A 26,437-nucleotide genomic window follows, 5' to 3' on the forward strand; every position below is an offset into this window, starting at 1 on the left:
AGAGGTAATTTCCTTTATGCCCCATTCTACACACAGCCTAAATTATAGGCACTGAACCATTTACAGGACAATAATAAAAGTAGCATATAGGATCCAACCCTCACAGAGTGAATAAATGTCGAGCGTTTGTAGACTTCAAGAAAAAAATATTAAGTGACAATTTCATCAGTATGTGCTTAAAGAAAGTCATATCACAAAGATGACAGTGCCCACCAACTCTATGACAATAGAGAATGAATTGTAAGCACCAGAGTGCGTTTGTCAAAATAATATCTGAAAATGTCAGTTGTTGAACATAATACTTCTATTTGCAATAGCAATTTATGATATATGCAGTTGAGGAATATTCCATGTACCAACAGTACATGTAGAACGGACATTCCCACATAATTTAATTTATTTTTTATTTCACCTTTATTCAACCAGGTAGGCCAGTTGAGAGCAAGTTCTCATTTACAACTGCGACCTGGCCAAGATAAAGCAAAGCAGTGTGACACAAACAACACAGAGTTACACATGGGATGAACAAACGTACAGTCAGTAACACAATAGAAAAGTCTATATACAGTGTGTGCAAATGAGGTAAGATTAGGGAGGTAAGGCAATAAATAGGCCGTAGTGGCGAGGTAATTACAATTTCGCAAATAAACACAGGAGTGATAGATGTGCAGAAGATTAATGTGCAAGTAGAGATGCAAAGGAGCTAAAAAAGAAAAATATGGGGAATGAGGTAGTTGGATGGGCTGTTTACAGATGGGCTATGTACAGGTGCAGTGATCTGTGAGCTGCTCTGACTGCTGGTGCTTAAAGATAGGGAGATATGAGTCTCCAACTTCAGTGATTTTTGTAATTCGTTCCAGTCATTGGCAGCAGAGAACTGGAATGAAAGGCGACCAAAGGAGGAATTGGCTTTGGGGGTGACCAGTGAAATATACCTGATGGGAGCGCGTGCTAAAGGTGGGTGCTGCTATGGTGACCAGTGAGCTGAGATAAGGCGGGGCTTTACCTAGCAAGGACTTATAGATGACCTGGAGCCAGTGGGTTTGGCAATGAATATGAAGCGAGGGCCAGCCAACAAGAGCATACAGGTCGCAGTGGTGGGTGGTATAAGGTGCTTTGGTGATGAAACGGATGGCACTGTGATAGACAGCATCCAATTTGCTGAGTAGAGTGTTGGAGGCTATTTTGTAAATGACATTGCCGAGGTCAAGGGTCGGTAGGATAGTCAGTTTTACGAGGGTGTTTGGCAGCATGAGTGAAGGATGCTTTGTTGCCAAATAGGATTTAATTTTGGATTGGAGATGCTTAATATGAGTCTGGAAGGAGAGTTTACAGTCTAGCCAGACACCTAGGTATTTGTAGTTGTCCACATATTCTAAGTCAGAACCGTCCAGAGTAGTGATGCTAGGAGGGCGAAAGTGCGGGCAGTGATCGGTTGAAGAGCATGCATTTAGTTTTACTTGCATTTAAGAGCAGTTGGAGGCCACAGAAGGAGAGTTGTATGATTAGTTAACACAGTATCCAAAGAAGGGCCAGAAGTATACCGAATGGCGTCATCTGTATAGAAGTGGATCAGAGAATCACCAGCCGCAAGAGCGAAATCATTGATGTATACAGAGAAAAGAGTCGACCTGAGAATTGAACCTTGTGGCACCCCCATAGACTGCCAGAGGTCCGGACAACAGGCCCTCCGATTTGACATACTGAACTCTATCTGAGAAGTAGTTGGTGAACCAGGCGAGGCAGTCATTTGAGAAACCAAGGCTGTTGAGACTGCCGATAAGTTCCTAACTTTCCTGAAAAGTCGCATATCGCGGGGGCTATTCGATGCTAATGCAGAACACCATAGGATGTTTTTGTGTTGGTCAAGGGCAGTCAGGTCTGGAGTGAACCAAGGACTATATCTGTTCACGGTTCTACATTTTTTTAATGGGCCATGCTTATTTAAGATGGTGAGGAAAGCACTTTTAAAGAATAACCAGGCATAATCTACTGACGGAATGAGGTCAATATCCTTCCAGGATCCCCGGGCCAGGTCAATTAGAAAGGCCTGCTCGCTGAAGTGTTTTAGGGAGCGTTTGACAGTGATGAGGGGTGGTCGTTCGATCGCGGACCCATTACGCACGCAGGCAATGAGGCAGTGATCGCTGAGATCCTGGTTGAAGATAGCAGAGGTGTTTTTTTTATTTCACCTTTATTTAACCAGGTAAACTAGTTGAGAACAAGTTCTCATTTACAACTGAGACCTGGCCAAGATAAAGCAAAGCAGTGCGACAGAAACAACAACACAGAGTTACATGGAATAAACAAGCGTATAGTCTAACACAATAGAAAAAAATAAAGTCTATATACAGTGTGTGCAAATGGCGTGAGGAAGGCCATAGTAGTGAAGTAATTACAATTTAGCAGATTAACACTGGAGTGATAGATGAGCAGATGATGATGAGCAGATGATGGTGTGTAAGTAGTGATATTGGTGTGCAAAAGAGCAGAAAGTAAATAAAAACAATATTTAGAGGACAGGTTGGTCAGGATGATATCTATGAGGGTGCCCGAGTATACGTATTTGGGGTTGTACCTGGTAGGTTCCATGATAATTTGTGTGAGATTGAGGGCATCTATCTTAGATTGTAGGACATCCGGGGTGTTAAGCATATCCCAGTTTAGGTCACCTAACCATGAAGATAAATGGGGGGCAATTAATTCACATATGTTGTCCAGGGCGCAGCTGGGGGCTGAGGGGGGTCTGTAACAAGCGGCAACAGTGAGAGACTTATTTCTGGAAAGGTGGATTTTTAAAAGTAGAAGCTCGAACTGTTTGGGCACAGACCTGGATAGCATGACAGAACTCTGCAGTAGATTGCAACTCCATCCTCTTTGGCAGTTCTGTCTTGGGAGGAAAATGTATACACATACATGGATATGACAATGGGGCCAGCACAGGATGTAATACACCCTTACAACAATCTACTTTTTGTTCTTCTTGACTTCTTATCTGATAAACTGCTACTGTGTGTCAAGAAAATGAGTGTACTCCAGTAAAAAAGGTCTGGTTTAGATTAAAAACTATTGCCCTGTGTCCCCGTTCATAGGGGCATGAGAGACTAGTCAGTGGTAGAATTGAGTTGGCACTTTATTGGCCCAAACACCCACAAGGTTGAGGTTACTCATGGACAGTAATTAGTCATTTTTATTTTTTTGCATTGTGTCTAACTGTCCAAGAATACAGTGCCTTGCGAAAGTATTTGGCCCCCTTGAACTTTGCGACCTTTTGCCACATTTCAGGCTTCAAACATAAAGATATAAAACTGTATTTTTTTTGTGAAGAATCAACAACAAGTGGGACACAATCATGAAGTGGAACGACATTTATTGGATATTTCAAACTTTTTTAACAAATCAAAAACTGAAAAATTAGGCGTGCAAAATTATTCAGCCCCTTTACTTTCAGTGCAGCAAACCAGAAGTTCAGTGAGGATCTCTGAATGATCCAATGTTGACCTAAATGACTAATGATGATAAATACAATCCACCTGTGTGTAATCAAGTCTCCGTATAAATGCACCTGCACTGTGATAGTCTCAGAGGTCCGTTAAAAGCGCAGAGAGCATCATGAAGAACAAGGAACACACCAGGCAGGTCCGAGATACTGTTGTGAAGAAGTTTAAAGCCGGATTTGGATACAAAAAGATTTCCCAAGCTTTAAACATCCCAAGGAGCACTGTGCAAGCGATAATATTGAAATGGAAGGAGTATCAGACCACTGCAAATCTACCAAGACCTGGCCGTCCCTCTAAACTTTCAGCTCATACAAGGAGAAGACTGATCAGAGATGCAGCCAAGAGGCCCATGATCACTCTGGATGAACTGCAGAGATCTACAGCTGAGGTGGGAGACTCTGTCCATAGGACAACAATCAGTCGTATATTGCACAAATCTGGCCTTTATGGAAGAGTGGCAAGAAGAAAGCCATTTCTTAAAGATATCCATAAAAAGTGTCGTTTAAAGTTTGCCACAAGCCACCTGGGAGACACACCAAACATGTGGAAGAAGGTGCTCTGGTCAGATGAAAACAAAATTGAACTTTTTGGCAACAATGCAAGACGTTATGTTTGGCGTAAAAGCAACACAGCTCATCACCCTGAACACACCATCCCCACTGTCAAACATGGTGGTGGCAGCATCATGGTTTGGGCCTGCTTTTCTTCAGCAGGGACAGGGAAGATGGTTAAAATTGATGGGAAGATGGATGGAGCCAAATACAGGACCATTCTGGAAGAAAACCTGATGGAGTCTGCAAAAGACCTGAGACTGGGACGGAGATTTGTCTTCCAACAAGACATTGATCCAAAACATAAAGCAAAATCTACAATGGAATGGTTCAAAAATAAACATATCCAGGTGTTAGAATGGCCAAGTCAAAGTCCAGACCTGAATCCAATCGAGAATCTGTGGAAAGAACTGAAAACTGCTGTTCACAAATGCTCTCCATCCAACCTCACTGAGCTCGAGCTGTTTTGCAAGGAGGAATGGGAAAACATTTCAGTCTCTCGATGTGCAAAACTGATAGACATACCCCAAGCGACTTACAGCTGTAATCGCAGCAAAAGGTGGCGCTACAAAGTATTAACTTAAGGGGGCTGAATAATTTTGCACGCCCAATTTTTCAGTTTTTGATTTGTTAAAAAAGTTTGAAATATCCAATAAATGTCGTTCCACTTCATGATTGTGTCCCACTTGTTGTTGATTCTTCACAAAACATTACAGTTTTATATCTTTATGTTTGAAGCCTGAAATGTGGCAAAAGGTCGCAAAGTTCAAGGGGGCCGAATACTTTCGCAAGGCACTGTAGGATCCAAAGTGTTAGGAAATATTTGTTCCCATAAATACAAAGGAGGATGTCTCTCCTCATACCTCTGGCACTTTAGTCAGAGTACCAGACTGTGCACCATAGAGCCAAGCAGGAGAGAATACATACAGGTCAACGGTGCCAATTGAAAGTCAAGGGGTTTGTCTGTGCCTTTTGAATTACTCTCTTTTTACAGAGAACCCCTGTGGTTCAAGTCAAGAGCTACCCTTCCCCTTTCAGTCGGCTCTGCGCATATCTGAAAGTGACAGAGCCAGCAGCCAAGAGTTTTTCACAGTATGTCATAACAAATTATTACACTTATGAATGTAGGTAAAATGCTAATATGTATTAGATCCAGTACAATGGAATAACTAAGACCTGAATTTGAACGCAGCGTGATCCGATTCCTCCTCCTCTTTCTGTCCAGCAGGGTCAACCAAAAACACTTGGCCTGATGGTTCATGCAGATACTGGGGAAGCAATATAGAAATGTATTGATCCCTTGAATGATTTTACTATTAAATGACCCATATCACAACCCTCATACCTCTTCACAAGGATTTTACTCACAAAAGACCAGTTGGAAATAGTGGGCCATGCATCAAATAACTATTTTCATCAGAAAAACAAACCCTCAAATGCACTATTGCATTTTGTAAGGTGTCTACAGGTGGCTTGTTGTGAAATATCAAGTCATTATCAGGTTATGTAAACTGTGTTCTAATACTCAATGTCGAAGGATTTGTCTTTATGAAAGTGATGCTATGAAAAGGATTCTTTCACGTCTCACTCTGACTGACAAATTCCTGCCTATTACTGTGATTAAAAAGAGCATATGAAACACCCATGTGAATTGAATGCCTACAAAGCTTACAGATTTAAGTCTAATAGCATGATATGAAAGTATCAAATCAAAATCAAATCACAGTTATTTATAAAGCCCTTCGTACATCAGCTGATTTCTCAAAGTGCTGTACAGAAACCCAGCCTAAAACCCCAAACAGCAAGCAATGCAGGTGTAGAAGCACGGTGGCTAGGAAAAACTCCCTAGAAAGGCCAAAACCTAGGAAGAAACCTAGAGAGGAACCAGGCTATGTGGGGTGGCCAGTCCTGTGCTGGGTGGAGATTATAACAGAACACGGCCAAGATGTTCAAATGTTCATAACTGACCAGCATGGTCAAATAATAATAATCACAGGCAGAACAGTTGAACCTGGAGCAGCAGCACGGCCAGGTGGACTGGGGACAGCAAGGAGTCATCATGTCAGGTAGTCCTGAGGCATGGTCCTAGGGCTCAGGTCCTCCGAGAGAGAGAAAGAAAGAATTAGAGAGGGCATACTTAAAGTCACACAGGACAACGGATAGGACAGGAGAAGTACTCCAGATATAACAAACTGACCCTAGCCCCCCGACACATAAACTACTGCAGCATAAATACTGGAGGTTGAGACAGGAGGGGTCAGGAGACACTGTGGCCCCATCCGAGGACACCCCCGGACAGGGCCAAACAGGAAGGATATAACCCCACCCACTTTACCAAAGCACAGCCCCCACACCACTAGAGTGTCCGTGGTGTTGGTCCGTCAACTGGTCAATCTTATTTTACGTATCCACAGGAAAGTATTATTAAACCGGCTTAAGAACATGCACGCGATGCATACTAACGGGTGTTTACGTGGTTTTGGTTTTGTGCATGTACCAGGTGATAGACATTCATCTTCAGTGCCTGTGCTCTAAATAGTTGGGTAAACAAAACTTTACAGTTGATATTGTCTCAAATTTCGAGCAGCTGAAGAACCAAACGCTAAAATAAGTTCAAATGTCATTTTAAATATTCTAGCTTGTAAGGAAAACTTTAAATGCATTGTTTGACTGTATACCAAAAATTGGGCTCAATGTCTGATTTTACACAACACACAGCAAATCAGTTTTTCTGATCTACATCCCTCAATACAACCCAGTTCAATAAGCAGGTGATTGATGAGCCTAAATGGCAGAGGCTTAAGTCACCGTTTCACTTTCCTCAGCACCTCTTTAGTCAGCTGCTTAGTGTATCTGTTGATCTTCTGGTGTCCTGGCATCCATCCCAGGAGAAAGCGATGGAAGTCTGTCCAGGCAAACATCTCCCTCCACTCTTTCTCCAGGGCAGCAAAGTCCATCTGCTTGGTTACTGATGCCCTCAGTTCTGTGAAGTAGTAGTCCAGCAGGCTGGGAACCCTCTTTTCAAGCTGTTTCTCCTCTATTTCCTCCAGGAGGTAGACAACATCCTTCATCCCACAGCCTCTGCCCACGTACTGAAAGTCCACTGCCGCCACACCCTGCCCACTCCCAGGGAAGCAGAAGTTGGCTAGTTTGGCATCTCCGTGAATGATGGTCTTGAAGCGGCATTCATTGAGGATCCTGTCAATCTCCCCGGCCGCTGCTTTGAGCTGGGAGTTGTACATGGCATCCAGCTCGTCATGGCGTGACGCCCCTCCGACACCACCCCCAGGAAGAGGCCATGGAAGTGGGCCAGCCAGCTGATGCAGGACCTCATCTCTGCATCCCTAACGCTGGTTCTTCTCTGGTCGAAGCCCACCACATCCAGGTCCTCCAGAACTATCAGCTGTTCGTCCCCGTATCAACATGCAGCCAGAGAGGCTGGCATTCGACATCCATCATTGGTGGAGTAGTTTTGGTACCAGTGTCTCCACTTGGTAGGACCTCATCTTGCGCATGTGAGACAGGTCTGTCTTCCAGCCTCCAGGGTGCTCGGCCTCCTTTGGAAACATGACATGTTTGACAACGACCGAGGGGCGGTAACAGCCATCTAAATGGACCTTCACAATCTGGCAATACCCGCTCCAGTGTCTGGATTTTGTCACCAACACGCAGTGCCTTTGCACCACACTCCTGTAGAATAATGTCCTGATATTCTTGTTTCATTCTTGAAGACTTTCACCAGACTGAAAAATAACATGTTAGGTTATGTAAAAAAAAAAAAAGCTTTTCACAAAAGACTGATACCTTTAGATAGAAAAGTGTTGAATGGTGGAATAACAAAGTAAGCATGCATGCACACAGTTTAATTGAATAGGAAATGCAAGTCTATGCGTTTCACACACATGGAGGAAATTGAGTTAAGCGCAATCTTTCAATTCCACACACCGCCATCTCACGAGGGACACAGTCAAAACATGAGTTAACAACGCCAATGTGCGTAAAACTCACGATGAACATGTGATGCACGTCGAGTTGTATGTACTGTGTTATGTTTCGATCATGAATACTCTTCAATGTGGACTGGAGATTTACATCAATCAAGGGAGCAATACTGCCAGCAACTGGATTGGAGGGTAAAAGCTCTCGTCATCGTTGGAGCTACCCGGAAGCTAAATCTTGGAAATCACTTGTTGTTGTTGTTATCGAGCAGAAAGTAGCTCGTCTACTTGCTAGCTGTATATCATAATGTTTTACGGATATGGTGGTTGTTTGTATTCCATTCATTTTATGATCTTATTTTAAAAACCCATATTTTGGGACTGTAACTCATTGCTTTGATTTAGCTGTCTAACGTTCTGTCAAGTTCGGCTTGCTAGCTAACGCCGCTAGCTAGTTAACGTTAGTTACGAATGACAGGGACAGTCATATTTTCCAGGCTGTATGAAAAAACGTTAGAACAAAATGGATTGCACGGCACTGGAGCACGATGCAGTTAAATTTGCTAAAACTGCTGTCATCTGCGACCAGAATGGAAAATACAACGAGGCTGTCTTCTATTATAAGGTAACGTTAAGGACTCTGAAATGGATGTTGTGGAATAATTTGCCGCACTCCACATTGGCTTTTACTTTCACCTGCATCTTATGGTCACCATTGTGGAATAGACTACTTGATCACTGATGCACTTTTAGCCTTTAGAAGTGGCATCCCAGTGTAACAAACGGTATGTATTCAGTATTTAAGGTGTATCCAGAAGCTCAAATAATATAGGGTAAGTTACTATTGTAGTGGTACTTGACCCATGGTTAAGACACTCTTGTATTTTGCTACAAGAAAATGTATTTGTCATTTTGAGAGCAATAATGTCGGTGTTGTATGTGATATTAGGAGGCGGCACAAGCCCTGATCTACGCCGGCATGGCAGGGTCTAAACTGGAGGGCATCCAGGATAAAGTCAATGAGTACCTGGACCGGGTTCAGGCCCTGCACAATGCTGGTGAGTCCACCTCAACAGTGTAGGGAAAGTGGTGATCCTCCATAACCACTTCTGATCCAACTTCATTCACTCTCATACTCCATCCAGAATGCTTGGGCCCGTATTCACAAAGCATATCAGTGAGTAGCCTACAGTGGATTTGGAAAGTATTCAGACCCCTTGATTTTTTCCACATTTTGTTACGGTACAGCCTTATTCTAAAAATAATTAAATACATATTTTCCTCATCAATCTACACACAATACCCCATAATGACAAAGCAAAAACAGGTTTTTAGAAATGTATTAAAAAAACAAACAGAAATAGCTTATTTACATAAGTATTCAGACCCTTTGCAATGAGACTTGAAATTGAGCTCAGGTGCAACCTGTTTCCCTTGATCATCCTTGAGATGTTTCTAGGACTTGGAGTCCACCTGTGGTAAATTTAATTGATTGGACATGATTTGGAAAGGCACACACCTGTCTATATAAGGTCCAACAGTTGACAGTGCATGTCAGAGCAAAAACTGAGACAGGATTGTGTCGAAGCACAGATCTGGGGACACATTTCTGCAGCATTGAAGGTCCCGAAGAACACAGTGGCCTCCATCATTCTTAAATTGAAGACGTTTGGAACCACCAAGACTTCCTAGAGCTGGCCACCCAGCCAAACTGATCAATCAGGGGAGAAGGGCCTTGGTTCGGGAGGTGACCAAGAAGCTCCAGTTCTTTCTGTGGAGATGGGAGAACCATCCAGAAGGACAACCATCTCTGCAGCACTCCACCAATCAGGCCTTTATGGTAGAGTGGCCAGGCAGAAGACACTTCTCAGTAAAAGGCACAAAACAGCCCACTTGGAGTTTGCCAAAAGGCACCTAAAGTACTCTGACCATGAGAAACAAGATTCTCTGGCCTGATGAAACCAAGATTCAACTCTTTGACCTGAATGCCAAGTGTCACATCTGGAGGAAACTAGGCACCACTCACCACCTGGTCAATACCATCCCTACTGTGAAGTGTGGTGGCAGCATCATGCTGTGGGGATGTTTTTCAGCAGCAGGGACTGGGAGACTAGTCAGGATTGAGGGAAATATGATAACTCCTTGATGAAAACCTGCTCCAGAGAGCTCAGGACCTCAGACTGGGGCGAAGGTTCACCTTCAAACAGGACAATGACCCTAAGCACACAGCTAAGACAACGCAGGAGTGGCTTCGGGACAAGTCTCTGAATGTCCTTGAGTGGCCCAGCCAGAGCCATCTCTGGAGAGACCTGAAAATAGCTGTGCAGCGAGACTCCCCATCCAACCTGACAGAGCTTGAGAGGATCTGCAGAGAAGAATGGGAGAAACTCCCCAAATACAGGTGTCCCAAGAAGACTTGAGGCTGTAATCGCTGCCAAATGTGCTTCGGCAAAGTACTGAGTAAAGGGTCTGAATACTTATGTAAATGTCATATCAGTTCATTTTTATTTATTTGCAAAAATGTCAACCTATTTGTGCTTTGTCATTATGGGGTATTGTGTGTAGATTGAGAAGGAAAAAACGATTTAATACATTTTAGAATAAAGCTGACATGTGGAAAAGTCAAGGGGTCTGAATACTTTCTGAATGCACAGTATCTAGTCCTTAGCCTATCTAATGTTGGGTCACAGTAAACTTAGTGAGTTTCCTTCTGAGTCATTCCTTCCATGACCTACACTTCACTTTGCGTGTGAGATGTGAGGGCCTTTGCTTGTGTTTATGAAACTGGCCCACAGATTGAGTTTATTTTTATTGGGACTGCACATTAATGAACGTTTCAGTAAAAGCGCCGGTTTTAGCCAGCCGGCAAATTTTCAACCGCAGTCCCTGTGCAGGCTATTTCAAAACAATTACAATACAGACAAACAGTGAGCACATGCAGAGCAACATAGGACAAGCAACACAGAGCAGACAGAGCAGACAGAGCAGACAGAGCAGACAGAGCAATAGCACAAAAAGCAAAATACATAAAAGCAACAAAGGATGTGTGGGAATGTCCCGTTAAGTTGGAGAGTGGGTGTGACTCAGGTTCATACTATACGGTTTCCCGGGCATAGAAGCCTCTTTTAATATCCCTGTCGCTCAAGAGGGTCATGTTACTGTATTCAAGTTGATATGAGGCACTAGCCTTATTTGGTTAGAGGAAACCTCTTTCGTTGTTTCCAGTGTTTCTCAATGCTGTAGTTGGCAGAAGCTATCCTAACATATCCACATCACCTCAAATATATAACACCTCGTTTTTCCCTCATCCAGTTGTTATTTTTATAGTCAGCCTCTCATTGAGGATGTCCTAGCGGTTGTAGCGTTGGGCCAGTAACCTAAAGGTTGCTGGTTTGAATACCTGAGCTGGCAAGGTGAAAAATCGGTCGGTGCCCTTGAGCAATGCACTTAACCCTAATTTGCTCCAGGGGCACCGTACTAGTATGGCTGTAAAACAACAACATTTGTCTGCACCTATCCAGTGTATGTGAAAATTTCTATATTTTTAATGTTCCGTTGTGTCCTACTTGCCTTTGACCCCATGCAGTTCAAGCTCAAAGTAGCGATCCTCTGAAGAGCAAGCAGCAGGTGGATCTGGAGCGGGCCCACTTCCTGGTCACCCAGGCCTTTGAGGAGGATGAGAAGGGCAATGGGGACGAGGCCATCGAGCTCTACACACAGGGCGTGGAACTCTGCATCCAGACGGTAGGGACTGATTAGGAAAGACCCAGGCATCTTTTAGGCCCACTGTGAGACTACAGAGGCAACATTCACCACCAATGCTCTTGTATTGAGCAAAACAACAACATTAGCTATACTCTCTGCTATTCAGACCACTGTATCAGACATTTATACAGGATGGTAATTCCTGGGTCATCACCAGGTCCAATGGAGGTGTAGTCAGGAACAGGTATAAGAACTGTTTATTTGGATTAGGCCATGAACAGACTGATGCCCCACTATCCTTCATTGTATGTATTGACATCCCTCTTGACCTAGTCTCTAGGGTACATAATGTGTGTCAAGTGTAACCCCCCCTCACTCCTTTTCTCCCACTTTCTCTTTCTTTTCTCACAGTCTCATGATACAACAGACCAGGGGCTGCAGGGCAAACTGAAGCAGCTGGCTCGTCAGGCCCTCGATAGGTAAGGAGGTCACTCTCCCCTCCTCTCTATAGTGTAATATTTCTACATTTCTAGTGTTGTATACAGTGCATTCGGAAAGTATTCAGACCCTTGACTTTTTCCACATTTCGTTACTTTACAGCCTTATTTTTAAATGGATTAAATACATACATATTTTCATCAATCTACACACAATACCCCATAATGACAAAGTGAAACAGGTTTAGACATTTTTGCAAATGTATTACAAATTAAAAAAACAGAACTTATTTACATAAGTATTCAGACCCTTTGCTGTGAGACTTGAAATTGAGCTCAGGTGTATCCTGTTGCCATGGATCATCCTTGATGTTTCTACAACTTGATTGGAGTCCACCTGTGGTACGTTCAATTGATTGGACATGATTTGGAAAGGCACACAGCTGTCTATATAAAGTCCCACAGTTGACAGTGCATGTCAGAGAAAAAAACAAGCCATGAGGTCGAAGTAATTGTCCGTAGAGCTCCAAGACAGGATTGTGTCAAAGCTTTCAATGTCGGCAGAATTGAAAGCCCACAAGAACACAGTTGCCTCCATTATTCTTAAATGGAAGACGTTTGGAACCACCAAGACTCTTCCTAGAGCTGGCCGCCTAGCCAAAATTAGCAAACGGGGGAGGAGGGCCTTGGTCAGGGAGGTGACCAAGAACCCGATGGTCACACTGACAGAGTTCCTCTGTGGAGATGGGAGAACCTTCCAGAAGGACATCCATCTCTGTAGCTCTCCACCAATCAGGCCTTTATGGTAGACTGGCCAGACGGAAGCCACTCCTCAGTAAAAGGCACATAATGGACTGCTTGGAGTTTACCTACAGTAAAGCATGGGGGTGGCAGCATCATAGTGTGGGGATGTTTTTCAGGGACTGGGAGACTAGTCAGGATCGAGGGAAAGATGAACAGATCAAAGTACAGAGAGATCCTTGATGAAAACCTGCTCCAGAGAGCTCAGGCCTCAGACTGGGCTGAAGATTCACCTTCAAACAGGACAATGACCCTAAGCACACAGTCTCTGAATGCAAGTCTCTGAATGCAAGTCTCTGAATGCCCTTGAGTGGCCCAGTCAGAGCCATCTCTGGAGAGACCTGAAAATAGCTGTGCAGCGATGCTCCCCATCCAACCTGACAGAGCTTGAGAAGATCTGCAGAGAATGGGTTGAAACTCCCCAAATACAGATGTGCCATGCTTGTAGCATCATACCCAAGAAGACTCAAGGCTGTGATTGCTGCCACAGGTGCTTTAACAAAGTACTCAGTAGAGGGTCTGAATACTTATGTTAATGTGATATTTACGTTTTTTGCTTTGTCTTTATGGGGTTTTGTGAGTAGATTGATACGTATGTTACGTACGCCTCTAAGAAGAGGGAACGCAACACCCTGCTACAACTCAACTCCCCGTGGCGTGAAAGATGAATTGGATTGTAGGTGCGAGTAAGGATGACAAAGGCGGAGAGCTTACCGTTTACAGGGAATTTATTCCGTCACACGGTAATTTGGGGAAAAAGAGGCTTGACGAAAGCAAAGAACCTGCCTACCCACTACTTACCTAACTAGCACCACCTGGTGCGCTAACCAAAATACAGTTAGTGGTCTGCCTAGGTCTTACCTAGTGTTCATAGACAGTAAATACTACGGGTGTATGTATGACCGCAGGCCTCTTGCTTCAGCACACCCTAGGTGCCTTCCCCTTCCCCCCTGGGAACAAATTAAACAGAATAATACAAACGTAAGTAAACAATTTGCAGAATCAAAAACACTGCGTCCTATTGACACACACATACCTCAGATCAGCGGCAACAAAATACTTAACAAAAACCTGTTTCTCAGCAACAACCAACACAGGACATAACCATCAGCTCTCTCCTAACAAAGGGACACGGGGTTTTCTAGCTTCAGAAGGAGTCTGTGATGATATACAGCTGTATCCTCTGACGAGAGGGCGGGGTCAGCTCCAATCAGCTGATTGGGGGAAGCCATTTCCTGAAACACAAACATAATTCAAAAGGCACTAGTACATCTGAGCCATCTTCTTTGCAGGTGCCTGGCAACAGTTGAACAAGATGAAGGAAAAAGGAAACCCCACACTGCTCTTGGTAGTATCACTGCTCTTTAATAAGCTAACGTATCGACCTTCGTCAGAGCTGAAACACAAATATACAAACAAAACCACAACACAGAAACTGGGGAATGTAACAGTATTTTTCAAATCCATTTTAGAATAAGGCTGTAACTTAACAAAATGTGGAAAAAGTCAAGGGGTCTGAATACTTTCCGAATGCGCCGTAAATGATCAAGGAACACTAACCCGACCGACCAACCAACCAAGCACTTTGTTTCTCTCCAGGGCGGAGGGGCTGAAGGAGTCCCAGTCCGCCAGTCCCTTAGCCCAGTCGCCACAGGACAGGCCGGGGCCCTCAGGGGCCAAACCTAGTGGGGGACCTTGCCCCGTCAGACAGTTCTTCCCCCTTGGACCTGACTTCTCCCTCCAGAACCGTCCCCAGCCAGTCAGGCCGGTCCAGTCCAGCGAGCCTCAGGGTCAGCGCTACACCTCAGAAGAGATCGAGGTGCTCAGGTGAGCAGACTGGGATCTATCTGGACTCTGGAGAATTAAAGAACATGGTCAACACATTGAGTTTAGGCTCCCAAGAAGCAATGATCTGTGGTTCCATAATCATCCCCATTTCCCTAGGAGCATAATGCCAGTGTGTGACTGGTTTTTCTAAAGGTTAGCTAGTAACACACCTTTGTTTGGTGAAGGTTCAGGTTTGACTCTCATCTACATTTCCACCTGCTGGGTAAGTTACACATGTTACATTTCTCCTGATTCTCCTCCTTTTCAAATAGGAGCACGTCCAAGATCAACGGCACACCCTTTGTCCCCTTCATGAGCGTGGACCTGAAGGAGAGATTTGCCTTTCCTGTTCCATTCTCGTAAGTCAGGATATTCTTGGCTGAGTCAAAAAAGTACCTTAGTACGTGGGTGTACAGATTGTAGAATACACACATAATACATTTCTACTGACAACCAATTTCCATCTGAAAGCAGATACTAGATGGAGTGCCGCTTGATTGCATCAATTGTTAATTAGTGATTAACATCAGACTTTTTATTCTCTGTGGATGTTTCCCAGGGACAAACTAGGCAAGCTGGCCCTGTCTCCCAAGCAGAGAACCATCTTCTCCCGCTGGGTTCGCCCTGACGAGATCTGCAATAACCCCACCATGATCTTATCTGTGTCCAGCTTCAGCATCAAACAGGTCCGGCCACACACACAGCCGCCAATATTCACTATCACTAATCAAGACCAAAACGTACCCTGTAAAATACATCATTATTTAAGGTGTAGACCACTAAGAGTGCAGTAGCTATATGAGTTGTATTGGAATTGACTCAACATCAGATGGCGCCACTTGTGCGTATGTTTTGTCAGATAAAACCTACCTACTTTATAGACAATCTGCTCTATACTGAATACCTGTCAATGTGACGGATAAAACTGACAGATTTACCTCCCATCCTGGTGGTCCGATGTCAGTCTCATACTCTTATTGTTGATCACCTACCCTCTCCTGTTAGACGGTGGTGTCTGACTGCTCGTTCGTGGCGTCGTTAGCCATCAGCGCTGCCTATGAGCGACGCTACAACAAGAAGCTCATCACCAGCATCATCTACCCCCAGAACCGGCGCGGGGAGCCAGAGTATAACCCCTGTGGGAAGTACATGGTGAAGCTTCACATCAACGGTGTGCCCAGGAAGGTAACACACTGCAAAACCTGGGAACTGGGTCCCCTGGTGCTCAATGTCATTGTGCGATAAGCTAGCAAACCTCCCTCTCTAAATGACTAGACTGTCACTGTAAAGCTGCCATGTCTCTGACAGTGTCTACCAATGGGTTGTATTGTTGTAAGTGTTCCCCCTCATGTTCCCTGCAGGTCATTATAGACGACTTCCTGCCATGTGGTCAGAATGGAGAGCTGCTGTGTTCCTACTCCAGCAACAGGAACGAGCTGTGGGTCTCCCTCATAGAGAAGGCCTACATGAAGGTCATGGGAGGCTATGACTTCCCCGGCTCCAACTCGGTGAGGGAGTTCCCCCTGTGAAAGTACTACCCCTTTTGCACTGGGCTCTGTCCAATAGCCAAACGTGCAACTCAATTATTTGCTTTGGCTACATCTCCTTGTCTCCTACTGAACTGATATGAGAGAAGCGAATGTTTCACTTTGGAGAATTTTTCAGAGCTAACAAGAGTTCCCTGACATTCACGGCGATATTGGACAGTTGGCTCTGTTCTCCACCTTGTTATTTATGTTCTCTAAAGTGTGATCTCTATCCATTCTGTCTTATTGTATTGTAGAACATCGATCTGCACGCACTCACTGGCTGGATCCCAGAGCGTATCGCCATGCATTCAGACAATCAGTCATTCATCAAGGACGACACCTTCCGCATGCTCTACCAGAGGTGAGACACGCAGACACAAACACACACTCATTAATTCACCCATGCACACACTTAAGGGTCTACATAGTCCATCTGCTCTGTAGAATTCACACACATACAGTACACAGCAAGAGATATGACTCACAGATTCTTACACATTTGAAATACTTTATTTGAATCCACAAATCATATTACATTTGTAAAAAGATACACACACACACACACACACACACACACGAGTAATGCCACTAATCCATCCTCAAGTAGTAATTCGTCATGAATACCTTTGCTGCCAGATGGTAATAGACATGGTTATCAATACCACAGACTTGTGTCTCCTAGCCAAGATAGCTGACCTACTACTCTCACATCCCCCTCTCCTCTCATGACAGGTTTCACCGGGGCGACGTCTTAATCACCACAGCAACGGGGGTGATGACAGAGGAGGAAGGCGAGAGGTGGGGCCTTGTGCCAACGCATGCCTACGCTGTCCTGGATATCCGGGAGCACAAAGTAAGTGTTAGTGTTAACTTAGCATACCCACCCATGGTTGTTACAGTAGCTTGTTAGCATGACAATACAGAACATTAATAGACAAGAACAGCTCAAGGACAGAACTACATAAAACATTTTTTTAAAGGCACACGTAGCCTACATATCAATGCATACACACATCTAGGTCAAATAGGGGAGAGGCGTTGTGAGGTGTGGCTTAAGCTGTTTTTTGAAACCAGGTTTGCTGTTTATTTGAGCAATATGAGATGGAATGGAGTTCCATGCAATAATCACTCTATATAATATTGTACGCTTTCTTGAATTTGTTCTGGATTTGGGGATTGTGAAAAGACCCCTGGTAGCATGTCTGATGGGGTAAGTGTGTGTGCCGGCGCTTTGTGTAAGTTCAACTCTCAGCCAAGAGAGACTGGCATGCATAGTATATATATCATCCCTCTGATTACAATGAAGAGCAAGACGTGCCACTCTGTTCTGGGCCGGCTGCAGCTTAACTAGGTCTTTCCTTGCAGCACTGGACCACACTACTGGACAATAATCAAGATAAGACAAAACTAGAGCCTGCAGAACTTTGTAACTTTAGTTACACTAATAGTGTTCTGCCTGCATGCTAAGCTTCTTTGCCATTTGATCTGGCTCTCAGGGGAAGCGGTTCCTGCAGCTGAAGAACCCGTGGAGCCACCTGAGGTGGAAAGGTCGCTTCAGTGAACGGGACGAGAAAAACTGGACCCCAGAACTTCTCAAATACCTCAACTTTGACCCCAAGACCGCACAGAAGTTTGATAACGGTGTGTTCTGGATCACGTTTGAGGACCTGTGCCAGTACTATGATGTCATCTACCTGAGCTGGAGCCCCGCCCTGTTCAGAGAGTCTTCCTGTATCCATAGGTCAGTCAACAACAGCCATCTTATATCTCCCAGAAGGGTCTACTATACCTATAAATACCTACTATACAGTGCTTTCGGAAAGTATTCAGACCCCTTGACTTTTTCCACATTGATTAAGTCGTTTTTTCCCCGCATCTATTTACACACGATACCCCATAATGACAAAGAAAAAACAGGTTTTTAGAAATAAAAAACGGAATTATGACATTTACATAAGTATTCAGACCCTTTACTCAGTACTTTGTTGAAGCACCTTTGGCAGCGATAACAGCCTTGAGTCTTCTTGGGTATGACGCTACAAGCTTGGCACACCTGTATTTGGGGAGTTTCTCCCATTCTTCTCTGCAGATCCTCTCAAGCTCTGTCAGGTTGGATGGGGAGCGTTGCTGCACAGTTATTTTCAGGTCTCTCCAGAGATGGCTCTGACTGGGCCACTCAAGGGCATTCAGAGACTTGTCCCGGCTGTGTGCTTAGGGTCATTGTTTTGTTTCTCATGGTCTGAATCCTTTAGGTGCCTTTTGGCAAACTCCAAGCGGACTGTCATGTGCCTTTTACTGAGAAGGGTCTTCCATCTGGCCACTCTACCATAAAGGCCTGATTGGTGGAGTGCTGCAGAGATGGTTGTCCTTCTGGATGGTTCTCCCATCTCCACAGAAAGAACTCTGGAGCTTCTTGGTCACCTCCCTGACCAAGGCCCTTCTCCCCCGATTGCTCAGTTTGGCTGGGTGGCCAGCTCTAGGAAGAGACTTGGTGGTTCCAAACTTCTTCCATTTAAGAATGATGGAGGCCACTGTGTTCAATGCTGCAGACATTTTTTGGTACCCTTCCCCAGATCTGTACCTCAACAAAATCCTGTCTCAGAGCTCTACGGACAATTCCTTTGACCTCATTGCTTGGTTTTTGCTCTGACATACCCTGTCAAATGTGGGACCTTATAGACAGGTGTGTGCCTTTTCATTTTCAATCAATTACATTTACCACAGGTGGACTCCAAGTTGTAAAAACATCTTAAGGATGATCAATGGAAATGGGATGCACCTGAGCTCAATTTCGAGTCTCATTGCAAATGTTCTAAATACTTATGTAAACAAGGTATTTCAGTTTATTTGCAAAGCATTCTAAAAACCTGTTTTCGCTTCGTCAGTATGTGGTATTGTGTATAGATTGATGAGGATTTATTTTTATTTAATCAATTTTAGAGTAAGTCAAGCGGTCTGAATACTTTCCGAATGCACTGTATGTGTATAAAAAATACCCGTGTATGATATGTGAAGTATATTTCTGGTTGTGTGTGTCCCTGCAGTAGCTGGGATGGGAAGCAGGGCCCGGTGAAGGATGCCTACAGTCTGGCCAACAACCCTCAGTACCGGCTGGAGGTGACCTGTCCTGCAGGGGGCACCGCTGTCTGGGTGCTGCTGACCAGACACATCACTGACAAGGTGCACACACTGTCTGTCTGGCTGTCCACCACCACACAGTATCAGACAATGTCTCATTTTCTCCCATAGAAACAATAATCACTCTGTTGTTGTCCTTTTGATGTTCAGGACGACTTTGCACAAAACAGGGAGTTCATCACCTTGGTGGTTTACAAGACAGAGGGAAAGAAAGTTTACTACCCTGGTGAGTTTCTCATGGAAGTGTGTGTGTGTGTGTGTTTCCTCTGACTGTCTCGTATGTTCCTCCTCAGCGGACCCTCCCCCCTACATAGATGGGATCAGGATCAACAGCCCCCACTACCTGACCAAGATGAGACTAACCAGCGCTGGAACACACACATTCACACTGGTGGTGTCACAGTACGAGAAGCAGAACACCATCAACTACACCCTGAGGGTGAGACACACACACACACACACACACATTGTGTCAGATACATCTCCTGAGTGTCAGATCTGTCGCTGGCAGGTAAACACTGCGATCCTGTTGTACTGCGGTGCAGATGTGTGCATGTAGCATGCCTCAAGCATCTCACAATAGAGCGTGAGAAAAGAGAGTGGGATGGTGGGGGTGAAGAAGAAGAGGGAGTGGGAAGAGATGAAGAGCGAGAAAAGAGGAAAGTGTCTTGTTCCTCTTGGTGAGTGTGAAGTGTACGTACATATACCGTATACACAAGGAATAGAAACTAGATCTGAGTTGTATAATTCTACATTCTGAAACATGAAGCAGCCTCCTTTGTCCTCTAGTCTGTGAGTGTGTGTTCATATCCATGCAGATTGAGTCATAAATTAACCGTGTGCTAATTATTTCATTAGAAACATTTCTGTGTCAGAACCCACTTGCAGAACTGTGAAATCAGTTGAAAGAGAGCTTGTGAGTTTGTCTGCAATTAATTGCTGTGTGTGACAGAGCGATGGAGAGAGACTTTCTGTTGGTTTGTATATGAGTAAAAGGTTTTATGTTTTGTGTGTGAGTATGTGACCCAAACCTTTTTTTGCTCATTTATATTTCATAAACTCCCCTTGCCAACTGATCTGAAGTCTTTGAGGAGCTGTTATCTGATGTCTCACTAAAACAACATGTTTGGCCTCTGTAGAAGAGAAGAAACCCTGAAAGTAGTTGCATGTGTGTCTTTCTAAGTATGAAAGAGAAAAGCCAATCACCAGAGGAATATCTCTAGCCTTGACTGACAAGCAGCAAACTGGCTGTGAAATCAATTCCTGCACTCTCACTTCCTTAAAAATAATCTGGAGAATTAGTGTAGAGTTCTCGTGAGGTACGGAACGAACATGATTTCTTCCATCTGTATAAGAGCTGGCCAGTATTCTTCCTGGAGTTTCTTCCTGATGTTTCTATGTTGTGCTGATCACATCCCTGCTTATTCAGTTCCAACAGAGTAATAGACGTTTCCCTCCAACAGGTCTACTCTGGATGCAAGTTCTCCTTCTCCAAGATCCCAACGCCCTTCACTCATACCAAACGGGTAATATTTACTTCCACTTGTCTCTTTGTTGTTCACATTCTCTATTGGCATGATAACAAAATCACCATCTCACATAGCTGAAGCCCCCTCTCTCTCCCTGTGCAGATCAATGGCCAGTGGAAAGGGCCGAGTGCGGGGGGCTGTGGGAACTACAAGGATTCGTACAAGCACAACCCCATCTACCAGTTTAACCTGGAGCGCCCAGGACCCATGCTCATAGAGCTACGAGGCTCCAGGTAAGACTCACACCTCCACACCACTGGGGGCACTACACCCAGTAGGGACACTATGGCTCAATCACAATTGATGGATATAAAATGAATGTCCTCTTGTACACAGCACTTTTAATACTCAAGTGTTCATCCTGTCCGTCAAACCTTCTCTAATCCGAGGTGACTGCAGAAGGACTACTCTCCACAGCTTTACACTCTGCCCTGACCCACCTGGATAAAACCAACACATGTGAGAATGCTGTTTGTAGACTAGCTCAGCATTCAATTCAGTCATTCCCTCTAGGCTGGTCACCAAACTCCATGACCTAGGGATGTAACTGGACTTTGGACTTCCTGACCAACAGACCACATTCTGTCAGGTTAGACAACTTCACCTCCTCAACCCTGAACACCGGTGTGCCACAGGGCTGCGTGCTGAGCCCCCTCCTGTACTCCCTCCTCACCTGTGTTCCTGTACACGGTTCCAACAGCATCAAGTTCGCAGACGACACCACGGTGGTAGGCCTGATCAGTGACAATGACGAGTCAGCCTACAGGGAGGAGGTCAAGCACCTGGCTGCATGGTGCGCTGACAACAACCTGGCCCTCAATGCAAAGAAAACCAAGGAGCTCATTGTAGATTACAGGAAGTCTAAAAGCTGAACACCCTTCACATCCATGCCACAAACTGTGTGCCATTCTACCATCAGGCAGGTGGTACAGGTCTCTACGTTCCCGCACTAGCAGGCTCAAGAACAGTTTCTTTCCAGCTACTGTAACCCTGCTGAACACTGTAACAGCCATATCCACATCTTAGTACTGCCTCTCGGGGACCTTGTTGCACTACTCTCTTTGCACTCTTCACAGTACTACGGGACTCTGACATTGCTTTGCAAAGTCTGTATAAAGGACATTATTCAGTTGTACATGCCCACCTCGGTAACCTGTATTTCAGTTGCATGCCTCCTTGCACTTTCATACATCCCACTTCATATCATACATTGTACTTAATTGTTTTACTTGTACATTTTTTGCACTCTTTTATTTGCACTTCTGGTCAGATGCTAACTGTATTTAGTTATACTGTACTTGTTCAATGACAAAGTTGAATCTAATCTAAATGACTACAATATGCATGGTCTGCATTGTGTCTGACAGTCTGACTCCAATGAGACTTTGTCATGGCACATCTGGAAAATTTGAGCTGTCACAGAATACGATTGCCAGGTGTAAATGTGACCAGCCAGACTAGCAGTCAGTTTCCAGTGTTACTCGACTCCCTTACGTCATCCTGTAGGGGGTCATCTTTAATAGATAATCTGGTGCTCCTAATTCAAATCTGTCTCTCTGTCTGTAGGCAGTATAGTGCAGGTTCTGGTTGCTTGTGGTGTTGTTATCTTGTCTCGGTCTCTCCCTCTCTAGGCAGTACAGTGTGGGCTTTGAGATGGTGACTGTGTCCACTGTAGTAGAGCCAGGACCTGCAGGCCACCCGAAGAAGAACAGTGGAGACTACAGGTACTCACCCAGGATTCACAGGAGATAGTGTGTTTGTCTATCAGCATATAGAGGTATTCAGGGACAGTACATAGTGTTGAGTTCCAGATGAGTTCAATCCTAATATTAACCCTTTACCCTCGTGGGAATTGGCATATATAGATGGGGCTAAATAGGAATATTTATTACAGAAGAGATATGGAAAGCATATGCATAGCAATGGTAGCAATTTAAAGGGAACAGTTTGGAGATTATGGTAAAATAATTAGACTAAAGTTGAGGATACAACAGTTCACCAGACACGACTGAATCCAAACATTCTGCTGTTGATTTGATGTGTATTGTATTAATGATAACGAGATCTGAAAATACTCCTTCAGTAACATGATAAGAATATTCATGGTTTGGGGTAGGTCCAACATAAGACAGAAAATTGACAAGAGTTTGAGTGAGAGGTCAAGCTGGTGTTTTAAGTGGCCACACACACCTCTCCTAAGTATGCACAGTTCCTAAGTAACTTCAATACACTTGTATGACTAAAATACGAGTCTTCAACTACAAGGTGCTTTTTTTGATCTCTCCTAGCTGTGCCGAGCAAGCGCACTGGTAGTTGTTGTTTGGAACACAGCCCTGCATCCCCGCCATCACACAATTACTGTTGTTACATTTTTTTGTTTAAATGACGGTTGTTTACGCAATCCAAAAACGGTCCATTATAAATTCCAATCTGGGTCAGGTTGGCGTCATTAAATTGAAAAATATGATTTTACAGTAGGCTTTCACAAGCCAATTCAGAGAAGCAGATGGTAATTTTGGTGCGCATAGAATGGAGTCATGAGTGCATTCAAATGTGTAGTCCGCAGGCCCAAAAACAAACACAGGCTCATTGTGTTCAGGACATCCCAGGTTATAACGCAGGTTATAACGCCATGTCATCTTGTAACTAACTGTACATCAAACATAGTGATCATAAACGTTGACACTGTATATGACATGAGTTTCATATGGTAATGTGAAGTGCACATTTGGGCTCACGCGTGTTTGGCTCGCTTGTATGACATCAGTGGTATTTATTATAATCCTCAGCGTTTCATCTTTCAAAATACATCAAGTCCTCTTAATTTACAGCATTTCCGTCACTCGGACGACAAAATGTTTTGCCCAGTTAGCAGACCGAATGGGGGCAACTTCTTGTCGCGCACGGTGCTCAACTTCCAGGCGGCTCAGTCAAAACCCATACAGAGCTGTGACGCGGAGACTCTGACCTCATGTATAGTATGTTACTGTACAGCTACTGTGTTCCAAATCGGCCATTTTCAACCCGGGTATGAGTGTCATTTTCCTACTGTGAAACTCAGCTTGTTTAACTCCAATGTTTGTAAACATAAATGTAAACAAACACTATATAGCCTCAACATGGTTGATATCATCTATGGTCAGTCCTTGCAGTCGCGGCTCAACTGACTAGGTATCCCCTTTCCATCTATGAATTTGAAAGTGGTAACATTTTTCCAGGCCCGTCCCTCAGCGTTTTACTAAAACAGAGGCATGGTGACCGCTTTAATGCATCCATCATAAAATGCTATGCACAGGTTAAAGTTCAGTGTTGGAACATATATTGGGGACACATGATTCTCCAAAGCTGAGACTCTGATGACCTGATGACATGCTGCCTAAATGTGGTGGCTACAGTCACAACACCGAGGGAACATTCTATACATTCCCCACAGGTCAAAAGGTCACATCTGAGGACCTCGTGTCTGACCTCTGGGATGTCTATGCTAATTGAGTTAGCCTGGTTGAAAGGTTGAGGGTGTACTGAAATTAGTCTCACTGCACATTTGCACAAAGGAATGCCTTTTGAGTTAGATATTTTGGCAAAGACTGTGTGTGTCAGAAATGATTTTGAAATAATTTAAGTAAAGATAGAACATTTTCCTCACATTTAGACCATGATTGTTGATTATGCAATATTATCCTGTGGATGAGGTTAAAGCAGGTTAAATTTGTATTCAATAACAGATGATCTCTATAAATCATTCATATAATCAGCTCTTGAGCACATTGTATGCATGTATTCGTGGGTAATGAAATATGAAACAGAAAATGTCCAGTAATAGCGGTGGACAGCATTGTAACAACAGGTTATGAAGGAATGGAGATTAGAAAGGGTGCTATTTGAGACTATTGAGACAAAGCCATAGTGACTCTTCCGCTCCCTCTCTCTCTGCAGGTGTGGTTTCTGCTACATGGAGGCGGACCATGTCCCCGCTGGCATCTACAACGTCATCCCCACCACCTTCCTGCCCAAACAGGAAGGACCCTTCTTCCTGGACTTCAGCAGCACCACGCCCCTAAAGGTCTCCCAGCTCCAGTAAGGAGAGGAAGGAAGGGAAGGATTCCGGTGTGACACCAGGAATAACTTGCTCACAACATGGACACTCACTTTTTCCTGAACTCTGGGTGGAACTTGTTACGACTGCAGGAGTACCCAAAAGACACTGATTTATTTTATTACCAAGGGTATTTGGAAAGGGACAAGTGTTTGGTATGGAACCTAGCCCTCTATGTGCTGAGGGGTGTGTAAGAACATGTACCAAAAAAATGTAAACTATCAGAGCGAATGTTGGAGGTGCTTCCATCCTCCTTTGCCATAATGACAGATACAGTAAATGATGTCACAACAACTATGGCCCTTATGATTTTCAATGTTCAATTACTTGGTGCTTGTTGACCACCAGTCTAGGTACTCGAGGCAGTGCTGGTATTTACCAAGAACGAAGGGTGATGTTCTCAACTGCAACCGCTACTGTCTTTTTCTCAGGAGACCGCACCACGACAGGGATTTCTCTGTTGCACAGGAATGTGACACAGGCATGAAGACTAATCTTTGGTATTTCTAAGGATGCGTGACACAGGCATGCAGGACGTGTGTGTGGTTGCAAAATTCTAGGAACTTTTAATAAATTCCCTGGTTTTCCAGATTCCTGGAATCCTCCAACTGGGATTTAGGGAAAACCAAGGAATTTATAAGTTCCTGGAATTTTGCTTGTGTGTGTGTGTACTCGCATGGAAAACGACATTTGAAACGTATCGCCAATCTTCAGTCTCTTGTTTACACTTCAGCAAGGACTTGAACACTTCACAGCGGATTCTCCTTCTCTGTTAACATTTTGTCAAACAGGCAAGACTGCTAGTGGCTTTGTCATTTTCTGGACAATTACTGTGAAGTGTCAATGCTATACAGTCTTGTGGACAAGACCCACTCCTCAAACATACTTTATTTTTTACAAAGGAAAGCATGGACTTTCCTTTGCATTAACAAAATGGCTGCTCTTTGTCGTTTCATTCTTCTTTACGTAGAATTACATTTGTTTTCTTCCCCCTCCAGTGACTTAAAGGGCAACTAATTGCTGCTGTTGCCACTTATGTCAAATGCAATAGTCTTGTATGATTTTGCTTAACTTGCACTAAATATGGAATGATGTATTCAAACATGGCATTGAAGGAAATCAGAAAAAGTGTTGTCTGTGTGTGTTGAAGATCTGGCCTCTCTCCTGTCTGAGAGCATTTGAAAACAGAGCGTGTTGCGTGGGCAGCAGCTGGTCACAACCTCTAATGAGAATCACAGGGCAGAGAGACCAACTACCAGGCCTGAGGGAGGAATCTGGAGAGGTAGAGGAGAGACAGGGAAGTGCAGTAAAGAGAGAACGAACAAAACAATTGTCTAGGTAAAAGGCAGGAATTTAACCCCAGGGCCAGATTTGGCAACTGACAAA

The 26,437-nt window shown here is 44.2% G+C and overlaps 1 protein-coding gene across 2 annotated transcripts; it reads left to right on the top strand.

Moving 5' to 3' along the window:
- Positions 1-8,190: 8,190 nt before the first annotated feature.
- On the top strand, positions 8,191-26,179 carry LOC110514114 (calpain-7). Of its 2 annotated transcripts, XM_021593667.2 has the most exons (20): positions 8,191-8,312; positions 8,487-8,614; positions 8,939-9,047; positions 11,576-11,733; positions 12,106-12,173; positions 14,532-14,759; positions 15,032-15,118; positions 15,319-15,445; positions 15,765-15,944; positions 16,121-16,267; positions 16,543-16,649; positions 17,021-17,141; positions 17,785-18,029; positions 19,333-19,468; positions 19,577-19,652; positions 19,720-19,865; positions 20,890-20,952; positions 21,058-21,188; positions 22,587-22,679; positions 24,892-26,179. In XM_021593667.2, the coding sequence occupies exons 2-20, from the start codon at positions 8,513-8,515 to the stop codon at positions 25,034-25,036; spliced, it is 2,469 nt and encodes an 822-aa protein (XP_021449342.2). In that variant the 5' UTR covers positions 8,191-8,312; positions 8,487-8,512; the 3' UTR covers positions 25,037-26,179. The 2 variants fall into 2 exon arrangements, with proteins under 2 accessions (XP_021449342.2, XP_021449335.2); XM_021593660.2 differs by having other exon boundaries at positions 8,231-8,614.
- Positions 26,180-26,437: the final 258 nt, after the last annotated feature.

This window comes from Oncorhynchus mykiss, chromosome 3, assembly GCF_013265735.2.
Source record: "Oncorhynchus mykiss isolate Arlee chromosome 3, USDA_OmykA_1.1, whole genome shotgun sequence".
In the NCBI taxonomy this organism is placed as follows: domain Eukaryota; kingdom Metazoa; phylum Chordata; class Actinopteri; order Salmoniformes; family Salmonidae; genus Oncorhynchus; species Oncorhynchus mykiss.